General features: G+C 34.5%; 1 protein-coding gene across 11 annotated transcripts in view; it reads left to right on the plus strand.

The window, feature by feature from the left end:
- Window positions 1-17,049, plus strand: part of TRRAP (transformation/transcription domain associated protein) — a 92,069-nt gene extending 75,020 nt beyond the window's left edge. For all 11 annotated transcript variants that reach the window (XM_068698824.1, XM_068698822.1, XM_068698829.1 and 8 more), the window contains exons 66-72: window positions 444-705; window positions 6,618-6,843; window positions 7,458-7,675; window positions 10,268-10,452; window positions 12,584-12,787; window positions 13,870-14,064; window positions 15,789-17,049. In XM_068698824.1, coding sequence (XP_068554925.1) covers window positions 444-705; window positions 6,618-6,843; window positions 7,458-7,675; window positions 10,268-10,452; window positions 12,584-12,787; window positions 13,870-14,064; window positions 15,789-16,073 — 1,575 coding nt within the window. In that variant the 3' untranslated portion in view covers window positions 16,074-17,049. The remainder of the gene's footprint in view (window positions 1-443; window positions 706-6,617; window positions 6,844-7,457; window positions 7,676-10,267; window positions 10,453-12,583; window positions 12,788-13,869; window positions 14,065-15,788) is intronic.
- The last annotated feature ends 259 nt before the right edge of the window (window positions 17,050-17,308 follow it).

Raw genomic sequence — 17,308 nt, forward strand, 5'->3', positions numbered from 1 at the left:
TGGTGGTCTGTGACAGGTGGTGATTATTGTCCAAATTTGAATTAGAGAGCAGGTGCACGTGCTATTCCACTTCTGTTAATTGTCTCTCAAAGTGCTGTGGACTGTTCTGTTCTGTCTACCTAGCAGAGACTTAATAGTGTTTCCTCATACCACGTTACTTTCTAATATATCACAAAATATGAATGAAAACTTTTCTGCTTTTGAAAGAGCAAGGAATGCTTTGTGGTGCAGTGTTCTGACTGGTTTGCTTATTTGCAGCGCTAGCAAGAATCAGTGCTGTCATTCAGATTGACCCTCTGATACAATTTGAGAATACAGTTTTAAATAAACACTTCTCAGAGAATAGCTTCATAATATAAAACACAGTAAGGGAATAAATACTTGGTGTCAAATCAGAAGGCCTGATCTTCCTGACTTTGTCTTTATTTTTTTTGAATCCTTAGGTCCTTAGACAACTGCAGCAGGGCTTGGCAAAGTGCTATTCTGTTGCCTTTGAGAAAAGTGGAGCTGTTTCAGATGCCAAAATCACTCCTCATACATTAAACTTTGTCAAGAAGTTAGTCAGCACTTTTGGAGTAGGTCTTGAGAATGTGTCGAATGTGTCCACCATGTTTTCCAGTGCAGCCTCAGAGTCACTTGCTAGGAGAGCACAGGCAACAGCTCAAGATCCTGTGTTCCAGAAGCTAAAAGGGCAATTTACAACAGGTAATGGGTTTTATTTTTATTTTTCTATTATTTTAATCTCCAGGGAAATTTCCCTCACAAAGTTCAGCTGTGAAAGCATTCTGCTTTTTTTTTTTTAAATATTATTACTATTACAGTATTTTCCTGAGAGAAAATATAGAAAACAGCACCTTTCTGTCATTCAGCATAACATGGGATAGTTCATCAATCTGTGGAGCAATAAAGATGATACAAATTAAGCCAGACCACAACATAGGGAAGGAGGTTATTGTTACATTTTTATTACCTAGAACTGTGGTGAAGTATGTATTTAAAGGTGAATTAGATTACTTCTAACTGTAATATTTTTGCAATCTGACTAAACTACCTGCCTTAGATGAGGACAGTGATGTCTATTTTATGGTGAATGTCAGAATTTAATGAAATTATCACTCCAGAACTCCAAATTCACAGTATCGTTTAAAGTCTTTCAAAACAGCTGACTTACTCAAAACAGTGTTCTGAATAGATTATGGAAAAAAAAAAAATACAAAAATTCACATAATTGGTAGGTAAATTAAATCAATAAATTTAATTAGCCCTAATAAAAAAGGCATTTCAGAGAACTAGCTTTTTTGCTTCATTTGGTTTCCGTTCTTCAGTGGTGTTACGTGTTTGATCTTGATTTAAAGTTCTGAGAAAAGCATGTGTACAGGGGAGTGTGGTTTTGATATATTTATTGAAAAGTGTTAAGGCCATGCAGCTATATATGACAGAACTTGACAGTGATTGGCATCAGTGTTGTGGATTACCAGGATTTTGGGTTTTGCATAAATTCCTGCCTAAAATACATTAGTTTATCCTTAAAGATAATGGTAGAATTAGATAAAAATGAGTTTTTTTTTTTTCTGAACAGAATTCAAAGTCATTAGTTATTCATAACTGAAAGGATAGAGTTTCTATAAAGACCTGTTTTCATATTTTTCTGAATTCACTTTTATTTATATTATTCTAAATCTGACTTAGATGATTTTGGCATGAGTTAAAACTCCATGATCTTATCTTTTATAGTTATTTAAAAATCACGCCCTTTCTGCATTAAATCATTTTCTCTGCAAATGTGAATCTTGCACTGACAAGTTATTCTTTTTAGAATTCTAAGTTACATAAAGCTGCCTAAACAAAAAATTGAGGTCCAAGTAGCTACTGAGCATTTACAGAGTTCGACAAGTAGACTTGAAGTATTTTTTCAAGCATTTCACTGATAATGTTGTGAAAGTAAGTGAACTGATGGGAATCTCGTGAAAGTAACACGGTTGTAGATATGACCTACATATCTTGTTCGCATGATGCATTACATGATGTCCATTTTGAGGCACAACAGTTGCATGACAGCAGATAATGAAAGTCCTGAACCATATGATTAAATTTTTAATGGATGAAGGCTACTGGGAAGGGAAATGGAAGTAGGGACATTTTGTGTGTCATTGACTGAAGCTTACAGGGAAGCAAAATACATTAAACGCAAGTTTGGACTTGTTTTTCATTGTTAATAATGGTTTCTGTGTCTCTACGTTGTAATAATAGTCTAGTCACGTTTTCATTGCTACACATGTTGTTGGTATTCTCAGCTTTTGTTCAGTTTAGAGTTATTTTTGGTCTGCTCTAGTTTCTCTTAATTTATTTCCTCCAAGATATGAGTGTTAGAGGGATCTGGGGTTTCAGAAGTTCAAAACAAAAACTGAATATGCCAGTAGGCTCAAGTCTGCAAAAAATCTAAAGTAATATTTCAGAACACTTCTAGAGACCCTTAATGTTTAATTGTAATTCAGTTACATTTTGAGTTAAAAAAAATAAAACTTAATGTGTAGGACTTTCAGTTTTTGTATGTGGTTATATGTTGGTTTTACTCGTCTTTATATATATAGCATTTAAGGTTTCCAGGTGTGCTACCTAAACACAGCTTTTTTGAAGAATTGTACTGAACAACCTATAAAGCAATGAAGAACGTGGGCCTGAACATAAAAATCATGTAACATCATCAAATGCAAAGTGTTTCTTAGAAAGCTTCAGTAGAGTAATAAGTAATTTCTTACTTTTTTTTTTTTTTTTTTAAGATTTCACCTTATATTTTTCAAGTATAATTAAACATAGATTTCTACAGGATTAAAATATTTATTTTGCTTAATGCTGGGTTTGATTTTATTTTAATCTATTAAATTTGTTTAAATCACAAGTGAAGTGTGGGAGATGAAACTAAACTGATCGATATATTATGCATTTTTATAATGTAATTCATTATGAGGAAAATGAAAATAAGTTTTTGATTAGTTTTGCAATAACAGTGAAAAGTGCATAACTAAATGAACAGGACTAATTACACTACTGAACTAAAGGCTGTTCTAACATGGAGAAACCATTAGGAAATCATGCCTGCCGTGCCTGTTTTTCACACTAGGACTCTTCCATGTTTGTGTTTGTGGCTAGTAGCACCAGTTATGTTTAGATGATGGACAAATCATTTTGGTGGTTGCCCTCCATTTTAGAAGTGTCTAAGCTGAGAAGCTGTCTAGGAGTAAATTGCTTTCTTTGGTTATTTCAAAATAACAGCTTTGAAAATATAGCTAACAGCTATGTTCTATAGACACTTCCAACCATGTGTGGTTGCATGACCTCTTCCACTACCATCCGAGTTGCATTTTGACTCCTGCTGGGAGTCGTTAGGACTCTCTCACCATTTCCTAGACTTGGAAGATTTTGTCTGCATCCAGCTGGACCACTGGAGTTCTCATAGGTCATCTTTTTCTATCCAAACATTATATATCGTAAAGCCAAATTTTACTTCAGATTTTTTTTTTCTGGAACTTGAAATACTTAGTCCTTTGAGCATCTCTTCTTTGTTCCTTCCATCCTTTTCAGCTAAACCTTTGACATCAAAGAACAGACAGATACTGAAAAATGCTCCCTTTGAGAGTACACTCAGCAGTGAAAGGAGGGGAGAAACTGCCTCGATTGTTCTTTTGAGGGCAGATGATAGTTCTGAGTTTGGATCTCTGCTTCTTCCTGCACTTTTCTTGTTTTCTTGTTGCACTTTTCAAAATACACCCTTAAAGGGCAAGATAACTTTCTTGACAGTTTTGGCACCCAGCATAATGAATTTCTCTGCCATGAATGGAAGTTCTATAATCAGAAGGAAGCTTCTTGAAGTCTTGTTTTCTATCTGAAGCGTGGGGAGAGGGAAGGGGTAAGGGCACTGTTAATTATTTTTCATCTTTTTAAAGTTTTTTGTTGTTGTTATTGTTGTCCCCTCTCCTTTGTCCCCTTCTCAAGAGAAAGCCTAGCATTACTCAGGTAGCTGTTTCTTTGCTTCTGTTTTGTTTTATGTTCTGTTCTGTTTTTGTTTTATGTTCTGTTCTGTTTTTGTTTTTCTGTTTCTGTTCTGTTTTTGTTTCATTTGTAGGCAACAAAAAATTCAGATCAAGAGGTTGGAGTTAGCATCGTATTCGATTTGGTCTTGTCTATGTAGTCTTGGTTTGATGGAGCTGATTGATAAATCAGAAGTTCTGTTTCCTATTTCTTAACTGCCATGAAGATTTTTCACATATTTCAGTGCTCTCCAAAAGTTCTTATGAGCTTAAAAAGAACCTTTTAGAAAGCACAAAGCAATTTCATATCTGAATAATGGCTTGAAGAGCAAGACAGCTCTTCTCTTGGAGAATAGTTGGATCTTCTTCAGTACAAGAGATTTGAACTCCTCTCTGAAATTAAACTTACGTTTCAGTTCTAAGTGGCATTTTACATGATGGGTGTCCTGCCTCTTCAGTTGAAGATCCTTGCATTTTGAACTTGAGCAGAATCAGATGATGTCTGCAGCAGAATAATCTTTCAAATCTTGCAAACGAGCTATTGCTGGTCCTAAAAGCATTAATTACCAGTTACTTTTAACTGATAAGAACTATTTCATGCCGGTGTAGCAGAAGGGCTTTTAAAATAAATAAATAGAAAATTAACATTTGATCATTTTATTAATTTTTATTTATCTTTGTATATATATTTTTTTAATTGTTGTGATGCTGTGTTTTGTAGGTCAAGAGTTCTGGGGATACAGAAGGGTTTGTTACGCTGAATTTACTAACTGAAGTGTATTCCTTTTTTTGTTGCTTCATGAGCAGTTATGGCACAACATTCATTTAAATAGCATTAAGCTTCTACAAAAAAAAAGATGTAGCTTTATTTTGTGTTAAGAACTGTCAGGTTTCTGTTAGGTCTGTCTCAGGCAGGAAGAGTGTGTCCCCTGTTTGTCCTCTCATTGAAAGTGGCAAGAACTTGCCAGTTGTGCTTGGTTGGATAGATTCAGGTGGCAATTTTTGAGGTGTTCAAGACTGAATGAACACGTTTGTTTGAAGCTTGTGAATCACACTGCAAAATCTTTAGCATCGTTGAGGACAGAGAGCAAGCTTCTTCAGTTGAAGTGCAGTGTGTAAAGTATCACAGCCTTCTGTGAACATCTCCATTACAGATGTGGAAGTGAACTCCTATTCTCTGTGTGAAAAGGTGAAACAAGCAGTAGGGTGTTTTAAACCAGCGTGTGTTAGCTTGAGAAAGTATTCTCCATTAATAGGTACTGAGAAAGTGGATTTGTTCGAAACAACATGTTTATCTGGATTAAGATGTTTGCAAAGCAGAGGAATTTTGTACTATGTATAATGTCTGGTGTTGTATTTTCCTTTATTCCAGTTGAAGTGGAGTATTATTTTTCTCTAAGATATACTGTCTCTGGGAGCAAAAAGACTAACCTTTTTTTCTTTTTTTCTTCCATTTGCTACTGGGTAACAAAATAACAAAAATCCTAAAATGAGCACTTCAGAAAACAGAGCTACTCCCGTGGTGAACTGAATGTCTTTTTAATTAATATTTATTTATTTATTTTATTTAAAGAAATGTATAATGCATATTTTTACTACTTTGACATTAGCACAAAAACTGGTTGCAATCTGGGGATTCTTTTCTGTACTTCAGGGAGCCAGGAGATAAGAGATGCAATTTTGTCACTTCCGTGGAATGATTTACTTGCACTGTTCACTAGAGGGTAGGCTTGAGATTATAATAAGTTTGTTTTACAGCAATATTGCAAGGGATGCACTGCCCAGACCAGGTAGAATCATTAAGGAGGTGCATCTTTCATTGTAGACTTTTGTCTTATAGAAGTGGAAAGGTTTTTGTGCTGTTTTGTGCTCTGTTTTGGGCTGTTTGACTACAGACTTCCACCGAAAGCTTTTAGCATATCGGTATTGTGGGACATGAAAAAGTATTTTGGGTTGTGTGTTCCCTAATATTTTGTTTAAGTAGCAGAGCAGCATACTAGAAGGAATAAACTCTTCCTTACTTAATAGAGAATAATTTGAAGTTGTGCACAAAGAGGAGGTGGTAGATTCTGATTGGTTTAAGCTGTATATAATTATAGCACTTCTCTATGGAAAAAGGTTATTCTATAGTAATGAAATATTCATCAGAGCCTTTCTTTCAAAGATAGCACAGCTGTGTTCAGTATGTTTGGTTTGCACTGTTTAATTGTATGATGTGCTTTCCTCCAGCACCCAGTTGTAGTGTTACTTCTGTTGGGTGATCCTGTACCTATAATTTGTGGTTGGGGTTCATAGATAGCCATGTCTCGGTGTCAGACTTCCTTAGTAGTATGTCTTCCTTTTCATGTGCTAGCTGCTGATTTTATTAGTTAACTTCCAGTTTTCGTATAATGTTTAAGACCAGTGTAGTGATTTAAAACCTGTTTTCTTTGTAATAGGTGTGTGAGCTGCATATAGGACTCCTCAAACAAAGTATTTTCCATCTGGCTGAAAGAATCTCCTTTAAAGTGTGAATGTCACGCAGTCGATAGTTAAATACACTATATGGAATTTAAAGTGCTAAGGATGTATGTATATATTTTCTTTTAGACTTTGACTTCAGTGTGCCAGGATCAATGAAACTTCATAATCTTATCTCGAAACTGAAGAAGTGGATTAAAATTCTGGAGGCAAAAACTAAACAGCTTCCGAAGTTCTTCCTCATAGAGGAAAAGTGCCGCTTTCTAAGTAATTTTTCAGCACAAACAGCAGAAGTAGAGATACCTGGAGAATTCCTTATGCCAAAGCCAACACATTACTACATCAAGATAGCAAGGTAAACTAAAACTGGTGAGAAGGGGTAGTTGTAGTTCTGCAGTGGAGAAGAAAATGTAAATGTTCTTCAACTATCTGTCCTGAGAAAGTAGATATTATGTGTATTTCAGGTATTTAAAGTACATATATGGAGTCACAGTTTTGGGTATAATAACTTGAATTTTTTCTTTATCCTCCTTTGGTAATTTTGCATTGCTTCACTATGCTGCTGTACTGCACGTGACGATTACATTTGGGTTTATGTTGATATAAGTTGTGAGTGTTTATTCTGTTGTAGTCCACAGAGGAACTGCTCTTTAAAACGGTGATCAAGATCTGATCTAAGGATTAATTTTGCTCAAGAACTGTTGTCTTGGGGGGGAAAAAATAATAATAATAATAAAATATATATATTTTACAACACAATAGAAACCTTGGGTTAACTGGATAACAAAATTGTACCTTGTAATACAGTTGTGCTGTCTTATTTCTTTGTGCTGTGGTGGGGTTTTTGTTTGCTTTTTCTGCTGTTGTTACTGGGTTGTGTGTTTGTGTTTTTTTTTTTTTTTTAACATTGTTATTTGTTATTAAAAGAGAGAGGTTTGGGGGTTCTAATCTCCCTTTCTTCTTGAATAGGTTTATGCCCAGAGTGGAGATAGTTCAGAAACACAATACCGCAGCCAGAAGACTCTATATCCGAGGCCACAATGGAAAAATTTACCCGTATCTGGTAATGAATGATGCTTGCCTGACAGAGTCTCGTAGAGAAGAGCGGGTATTACAGCTCCTTCGCCTTTTAAACCCTTGCTTAGAGAAAAGGAAGGAAACCACAAAAAGACATCTGTTTTTTACAGGTACTGAAAAGGGAGATTTTAATCTTTTTAAAATATATATTGTACTCAAAGAATGTAATTGCTAGAGGTTTTTGACAGCTACTAGTCACTGATACTGAAGGTTTTGGATATTTACAAGGTAAATTCACAGGTATATAAGGCAGAGGCATGCTCACTGCGGAGGAAATGGGTATGTGTACTTCAGAGCAAGCATTTACAGATGGTTTGGACTGGACAGAACAAACATTTTTCTCCCCGCTTTGTGATAATTGAATATTGAGTTTCTTTTACCTCTTCCATGTAATACAGAATTTTTTTTTTTTAGTGCTTTGAATTTGATACATAGTTTCTGAGTTCTCCCATTGAGAACATGTTTTTATAATGTTTGAAATAACTTTGTCTATACATGGTGATGTTTATTTTAGGGAAATAAACTGAAATATATTGGCCGGTTGGTTGTTGCCAAATAAAATCAATTCATATTCTAGATACTGGACGCAGGCCTTCTGTTGAGTGTACTTTTGTGATTCTGTACAAGGCTACTCAGTTTGGAGGGTTCACTTTGCCAACAGCACCACCTGGCAATGCTTGAACATAACAGAATCAATAAACCTAATGTTAGATAGGCTTTAATAGGGAGAGTTGAGGGATGCTCCAATATGATCTAAGTGTATGAATTGCCAAAATACTCATGTAATAAAAGGTTACATATTTAACAATTTCAAAGCAGAAATGGTGAACAAGTGCTGAACACACAATCTTAATTCTTTCTTTTTCCTTGTGCATCTTGGCTTTTTCATGTGTTATTATAAATAATTCATTCATGGAATGAAAAGCAGAGTCTTCCCTTAGCAACATACTTGATCTACTTGTGATTTAAATACTAATGTGAATGCCTTAAAACAGTTAAACTTTCATGTTTTCCAGATATTAAAGCTTTTGGCAAGTTCCAGCTTATAGCTGTGTAATAACTTCATATAAATATATAAACAGCTTTCATTTCAGAAGGTCATTGAATTACTTATTAGCTTCATGTAAACAAATTCTGTACGTTGCATTACTCAGTTCTAATAATCTTTAGCTGGTGAGCAGAAAATACATTATGGATAGTGAAAACTTTAATCAAAGATACTAAACATGCTGCTACTTTGCCATCAACCTCTTCATTAAAAAAAAAAAAAAAAAAAAAAAAACACAAACAAAACAAACAGAAAACTAGATCTAATGTTTAAAAGCTGTAGTTTTACCAGTCTTTATTTTTGTGCTCATTGTATCTATTGACATGAACTTGCTGTCAAGAACTTAGGTGGCCAGATGATGCAAGTTGTGCTGACAGAGCTAGAAATGAGTAATTGCGATCCAACCTTAAAAAGACTAAAAGATACAGGTGAAGGAATTCCTTTATCAAAAGGTAAATAAAGCATCTCTCTATAGGTGAAGATGCTTTTACATCATTTCAAGGCCAAATTAAGAGAAATATAGTAGATACAATCTTGAAAGATACGATTTTTAAAAAGGCCACTGACACCGAAATATATTATCTATATAACATGATTATGGAAGCAACATGTTTTTCTTCACAGAGCTGTTTTTAAACTATGTTCTCTTTGGAAATAATTCTGTACTTTGTAGTTTGATACTACTTAAAAGAACCTGAAGAACATTCATTTCTCTGCTGCCAGAGGTTAATGAAAGCAGACCAGAAGAAATAGCTCATTAACACCCCTTCTTTCTCTGGAATGTATTTTTTTCTTTAAGATCGAAGAAATTGCATCAAACAACTTAAAGATATTTAAACAATTTTCTCCTCTATTCCAGAGCTTAATTATTACAAATTCTGAGGGAAATGAGAGAACAGGTTTGTTGGTATCCGGAGGTCACTGTCAAACAGTACAACTGTAGTGTAACTGGAAAAGCTGGCCATGGAAGAGGCTTTGTCTTTCTGGGCATAGGTGCAGTTCTTCCGCGCACATAAGACTCATAAGAATGCTATGTCTGTGAAGCACCATGAAAGTGCAAATAGGGCTTTTGCAGGCTTACAGCTCCTGAAGTAAAAGCTCAGCGGCTTAAATTTTCTTGTTATTGAACATTTTTCTTTGTTTTCCCTCAGTTATTTTCAAGCATTGTCACTTAGGCATCTATTCCTTAGCAGTATTTAGATTTTTTTCCTCAAGTTTTTATGAATTGCTTTGAACACTGTACCGACGTTAAAAGTTTTGCTCTTAAGACTAATTTTTATTGCAATGATGATAGTGCGTGAAATCACAACCCCCCTGTTTGCAATTGAGCGAAGTATTACTCTCTTCTGTGCAGCCAGAGAGAAGCAGGAAGAATGAGTGCTCATTTTTTTTCTCTCCTAATGTAGTTGAGATGTTTCTATTCAGTATTAAAAAAATTGTATTTGCTTTCTTTTTAACTGAGCTTGTGAATTAGTTATGAATGTAGTAATAAAAATTTTTCTCTTGATACACTTCAGTTGATTATTGCAGCAGTACTGATAGTTGCATGCTAATTCTCTCCTGAGTACTTGGGTTATAAATTAACTGTTTTGTTTTGTGTTGCTTTGTTTCCCCCCCCCCCCCCCCCCCCCATCCTTCCTCAAACCACTCCTAGTCCCCCGGGTTGTAGCAGTTTCTCCACAGATGCGTTTGGTTGAAGACAATCCCTCATCTCTGTCCCTGGTGGAGATCTATAAGCAGCGCTGTGCCAAGAAGGGCATTGAGCACGACAACCCCATTTCTCGGTACTACGACAGGCTGGCAACGGTCCAAGCACGGGGGACTCAGGCTAGCCATCAGGTATGGGAGTATTTAATGAGTTGCACTCAAGATCTTTTCTTGAGAGCTCTGCTACATGGTGTCCAATGCTGCCCCATTAGATACGTGACAAATACATCACACAGAGGTGGTGGTTTGAATCTGTTTGTTTGTGTTTTTACTTCATGTATTTTTGGGAGCTCTTATAGCTCATTAGTATTTTAGATTATTTTTGAAAGCTTCAAAAAAAAAAAAGCTGTATTTGTTCCACTTCAGGTTGTTTTGGATAACTGCAGCTGAAAACAGATGAGGGATTGATTGCTTTTAGACCCTTTTGTGTAGTGCTTTAGAAATAATTGATAACATGGGAAACAGAATTGCTATTTTACATAAGCAGTTACAGTATGGTATGTGATGCAGGCTTCCCCTTGTTCTTGTAATGTTTATACTGGATTCATATCACCCAAGCCAAAGAGCTGACGAAACTCACCCTAATAAATGGCAGTACTTGGAAAATAGAAAATTCCAACTCTCTGTAATCTCCATCAAACATCAAATTCTGATAAATAAGCTTATTTTATGGTTATCTTAAGGTTAATGCAAATATTTTATAAAATTTCAATCGCAATTTAAACACAACTATTAGAAGATACACAGTATATCACAGACATTATTTAGAGCGTCTTTTCAGGCTTTCTTAGTTACAAAATAAAATGAAGTGTTACGTAACATCTGTTTCTATTTTGAGCATTTTTCCTTCAGGTTACAAAACTCTTTAATGGCCATTTAATTGAAGTCAGTTTGACTATCGTTCTTTCTGGTGCAATAGAACATACCCTAACTATTCCTTTTTCTAATTAATTAGGATAGGCTGTGCTACAGTAATGAAATATTTTGGTAAATTGTATATGTTTACATCAAGGGAAAAACTATCGCAAAATATTCATTTACAAAAACTAATCTCAACTTTTATCTTTTTGTATTTTTGAGGTAATTCTGCTGTAATAATACATGAAACTAATTATTTTACTCAGTGTGGTTCCCTATTTTGTATAATCAAAATTCTTTACCTTTTTCTGTAAACTACTCTATGTACAAATAAACCACACAGGTTGTAGGTTGTAGTCTTTGTAGGTCCCATGTGTAATTTCAAATCTTGTCATTATGCCTTTTTGTTTGATGAACACCTTCTAAAAAAAAAGCTATCAAATTGTTTTCATATTTGTGTGCATAACTTACAACTGCCTCTTTGTGCTGCCTACAGACTACCTTCACCTGATAACGATTAATAAGCTGTGGCTATTAGTAATGTTTTAATCTTTTTTTTGTTGTGGTTGCAGACCAGCTATGGAAAGAATCTGTATCACTGCTGTTGGTCTGTGCTTTCCTCAGTAATGTGTTAGTCTGAGCAGCAACCAATTTGATTTTATCTTACATAAGGACTTTATCCAAAAGCCTTGGAAATTCATAGAAATAAAGTAGGATCCAGAACAACCTTTTTCAGTTGGGAGTTGAGTAATATTTACATCCTTCGATAAGGAAATGGGATCTTTCAGTGAGGGGATATTAAGTGCTTTAAAGTGAAAAATGTGATTTAGGCTGCTCATAACCTTCAGTACAGTGTTCAGCATATTGATGACTGAAGTTGGAAATAAGTATTAGGATAAACACATATATTAAGACTTGAAATAGAGGATTTTGTTTTATTGCTGACAGATGCATATCCAGTTTGAAGTGAAACTAAAAAAAAAAAAAAAAAGTGGATTATGTTCCAATAGTTTGCCCTAAGGAAGTGCAGCATTGTGGGATGAATGTCTCTTTAGTTTCCTTCTCACTTTCTTGAAAGATTTGAATAGGAGATACTTCAGTCAGTACATAACTTTTCAGTCTCAGTTTTTTTCACCAGACTGATGGCAGTTCTGTTGCTTTTTCAGTTTATAAAAGAAAACAGTCTTTTAAGATGAAGATTAGTTTGTAGCCATGCAGAGGATGAACTTAATATGTGAATTTTGACAAGGAAGTTGGGAAATGGTCTTGGATTAGAAGTCTCCAAGTTCAAAATGTTTTCCTAGAATGGAATACTGCAGTTAAGAGAATTTAGTTGCTTTTGGCATAATTGTTGCTAAGAAGTACATTAAAATGATCTCTTTCAACTAATATTTTTCATATTTAGGTTCTCAGAGATATACTTAAAGAAGTACAGAGTAACATGGTGCCACGCAGTATGCTTAAGGAGTGGGCTTTACATACATTCCCCAATGCTACAGATTACTGGACATTTCGAAAGATGTTCACTATTCAGTTAGCCCTAATTGGCTTCGCAGAATTCATCTTTCATTTAAATAGACTCAATCCTGAAATGCTGCAGATTGCCCAGGTATGCTCTATTTTGTCCTTGATGCATGCTGTCTTCTTTGATCAAATGGAAATTTGGACTCTACGTTTGAAATGAGTCAAAATGGTAATTTGACGTATATAATTAACAGTGTATTTCAGTAAGTTTTTCATTTGATTATGTGATTCGACATCATGTAGGTAGTAATTTAAACTGCAGACCACTTTGCCAACTCTACCCCCTCTGGTTGTAATTTAGAACAGAGTCTGTAAAATTGTTAGTAGATACTGGTCATTGACATTAACAGTTCCAATAATTCTCTCTTGAGTCTTTCTTCAAATATACTGCTTTAGATATATCTGTGCCAAACAGATTAAAAAATAAAAAATAAAAATCTAGAGCTTCATTTTCTAAAAGGGGAATACCCTTTTTCAAATAACATTTTCTTTTTTACATTGATATCACGTCAAAGTACAACTCCTATTAATAGTGATTTTTCTGTTCTAAACCAACATTTAAATGAGGCTTTTCACCTTACTAGAGCAAAGGTGGTATATTTTAAAGTTTTAATGCCACTTTAATGCATGGAGGGTTATGCTGTGTATAGCAATTAAGTTTCTTTAATCCCCACTGTGCAGCCATGGTGTTTAAATTTCTACCCAGAGTGAGTAATGCATGGAGAATGCTTACCCAGAGTTGAGACACTCAGAGAATGAAGATCTGTCTCTTTGCACAAATCCTTAAAGAACATGGCCACAGAAGAATCTATTCCTTTAGTTAAATGCAATAGTCTATACATATTCAGACTTTTTGGATGCTCACTTTTAGAATAAAAGCTTCGTATATGCCTTTAACTTTTCTTGCTTAAGCACTGTTTGAAAGTAAAAAGCTGTTTCTTTAAGCTAGGTTTCAAATACAGCACTTCTAATGTAGCTTCAATATTTATTTATTTTTAAATAGAAAAGGCTAAATGAAAATACTAAATCATGCACTGATTCTTAAATGATTAGTTGTAACTGGTTTTATTCTGACTACTAAAAGTATAAAAAAATGTATTTTCTTTTAGCTTCATTAACGACAATTTGCTTCTTTATTACTCTTGTGCATTTTGCTTTTAAATCCAGGATACCGGCAAGTTAAATGTAGCCTACTTTCGCTTTGACATTAACGATGCTACTGGAGACTTGGATGCCAACCGTCCAGTTCCATTCCGGCTCACACCAAACATTTCTGAATTTCTTACCACCATTGGGGTGTCTGGTCCACTGACTGCATCTATGATTGCAGTAGCTCGCTGCTTTGCACAGCCAAACTTTAAGGTTTGTATATGTTTTCAAAAGTTGTTTACATTTAAAAGTTGTTTAATTTACGTATATAATTTATCAACTGATAAACTAAACACCATTTTCTTTCCTAAGATAGAAATTGAACAGTCCATATTTATGTTTTTAAATCTTAACCCAAGGACAGTGCAAAGGCCAGCTGAAGTCATTGCAATTTGCCTTTTTGGAAAGAACAGGAGGAAGATAGGTGTAATTGTACTTTTATTTTCCTTTTTGTCAAAGCATGTTAATACAGGGTGATTGTTTCAATGCCGTAGCCTCATAAATCTCTACACATTCTGGCAGTGGTAAATAGTTAAATGACAAATGTAACGTCATTTAGAATCTTCATAATACACTTCTGTGAATACAGATGTGTCTTGGCCCTTTGTTAGCAGAGCAGAATGCTAAAGATATATTGTTGCTTTGATGGATTCTAGCTCTTAGCAGGGTGTAGTTTTCTAAAGAAACTGTCTAACTTCCTTTTAAATTCTAATGCTTTCCAAAAACGAATCATCTTGCACTTAGGCAGCAATTTGCACCAGAAAGACATTGCACAGAACGTACTGTAGCTATCGTATGATCTAGTTACTTTTTAAAAGATGGAAAATATCCTGAAGTGATTTTTTTTAATGTATAATACAGAAAGCTTAGATTTTTTTTAATAATTCATCACTTTACCTTAAAAAGCCATGTCTATACATGTAAATGAGTTTGCAGACTTAGTCTGTAATTTGTACATCTGAATGATGTATGCCCAATTAGACTTACCATGTTGAATTTACAAGATCAGAGCACAGGTGTGCATTTATTCTCTTACAGTGATGGGTGCCCAGCTTATTTTGGGTATGTGGTGATTATTGCGTTAGCTTATCTGACTTCTGGACTTAAGAGGAATACCTTTAACATTTTCTGTATTTACCATTTTTACAGATGCCCATAAAATCTATTGAATGTGTGTTTGTGTATTATTGGTCTAATATCTAGATGTGTTATAAAATACTTATTTGTTATTTGCAGACAGAAAAGTTAACTCAGACTGGATACCTCAAAGTTTGCTTTAGAAGCTCAAGTTGACAGATTAATCAGTAAATCAGTGATAGGAAAAAACAGGAAATGATTTCTTGCAGGCATTGTTTTTTCAACCAAGGACAGAGTTGGTGCATAGGTGTGTGTGTTAGGGGGAAAAAAACACAAAACAAAACACATACATGAATAATGCAGTCAGCATTTTTTCCCTTTTTGTCAGAAAGCAGTGCTTGCTGAGGATATAATAATTGAACTATTGGAAGCCAGAGGGGGCAAACAGCTTTGCAAAAGAAGCTGAATCTTTGCACTAGATCACTAGATTTCTGCATGTGTTTGGGGGGAGGGGGAGGTGATATTTAGTAGAGTCATTTAAAAATGGAATATAACTGACTGTATTTGTGTACGAAGATCTGAATATGATGTCTGAGATTTTTTTTTAATTTATTTATGTAGGGAACAATGTATTGTGTTTTCATAATTAGGATCTTTTATGAAGAGAAAAACCTTCAGAAAAAATAGTTGGAAAAAAAAAAAAAAAAGAGTTGGAAGCCACAGTCATCTTGAAAAGCCTGAGACTGGAAAATGGAACCAGAAATGTCAAAATGTTATTGACTAGAATTTAGTTCGAAGTCTGTAAGCCCTAATGGTTCTCTGGATTAAATATAATAGTCTGACTTTTCTCCTTCATATAGGTCGATGGTATCCTAAAAACCGTGCTACGGGATGAAATAATTGCATGGCACAAAAAAACACAAGAGGATACTTCCTCTCCACTCTCAGCAGCTGGGCAACCTGAAAATATGGACAGCCAGCAGCTCGTTTCACTAGTTCAAAAAGCTGTTACTGCTATCATGACTCGACTTCATAATCTAGCTCAGTTTGAAGGAGGAGAAAGCAAAGTCAACACTCTGGTAGCAGCTGCAAATAGCTTGGATAATCTCTGTCGTATGGATCCTGCCTGGCACCCCTGGCTGTAACTTGAAATTTTCAATAGCTTTTTCTTTGCTGCTGTTTGTGGTGTGAGCCATATATTGTGTTAAGAAAATGTGAAAAAAAAATCTTTTCAGACCATGGCTTACCTGTCACACTGCATTTTGTCAGTCTTCATTTTAATGGTGTTTACAGGAATATGACAGTTTTCTGTTTTTAATTTCATGAGGACATGTTTCCTCCTGTTTAAAAAAGGTTACTTAATATGCAACAACAGCTCTCACAAATAACTAAAAATGAAGAGAGGAAACTTAAAAATGTACAGAAAAAAATCTTATTTTATGATGGGAACTATGAAACTAGTACTGCTAGATTTAGGGTTTGCCTTTCCTAATCTGCAGTATATAAAGTTTTTATGCAATAATTACATAAAAAAAAAAAAAAAAAAAGACAGTATTCCCAGTTATTGAATTTTACTGTAGGAAATTTTACTTAATCACTGTCCCTTCATTATGCTAAATTGAAGGCACATATAAATCTTCCTTTTAGTTTGCTTCAGAAATTTACATGAGCAAAGTTGGTTTGTAAAGAGAATTTTGTACCAAATGTATAGAGGTAACTTTTTGTTAGGCACTGAGAAAAAGATGATCAAATTGTGCTAGTTTTTCTTTCAGCACAAGCTATGTACAGTGAAAGTGTAAGCCATTTAGGGTATTTGGTTTAGTTGTGGACAGTGTTGGGGGGGGGGGAAGTTTATAATAAGGATGGGAAAAGTCATCCACTGATACATGTATTTGATTGTAATAGATTTAAAAAAAGTAAAATCTTATAAAGCTATCTTTTTTTAATGTTTAGAATTACAATAGCTTCTTTAGAATCATTCTGTTCCTTTGTAATTTAAGAAAAGATCAGTTTAATGTTTCATGTGAGTCTTTCTGTGTTAGCATTTTTATAAAACTTCAGTGTTGAGAATGTTAAATTTGTACAGAGTGATTTTTTCAAAATAAATATTTTGTAAAACTCTCTGGCATTCAGTTTATTTAGAGTATTTTTAATATAATGCTATGGCATAGATAGAAAACACACAAAAGCAGGTATTATCCTTTATCAGCTAAAACAACCTGAATGTTAAAGGGTCATGACTGTATTAATGAAACATGTACGATGTACTTTTGTATGCTGTTAAATTGTTTTTAGAAGAGCTGCAGATAGGAAATATGTATATAGCAAGAATTTTGTCAGTGTAGCCTTTCTTGCTAGCCAGTCAATTAATGTGTTAATG

The sequence above is a fragment of the Anas acuta genome, chromosome 15, assembly GCF_963932015.1.
Source record: "Anas acuta chromosome 15, bAnaAcu1.1, whole genome shotgun sequence".
Lineage (NCBI taxonomy): Eukaryota > Metazoa > Chordata > Aves > Anseriformes > Anatidae > Anas > Anas acuta.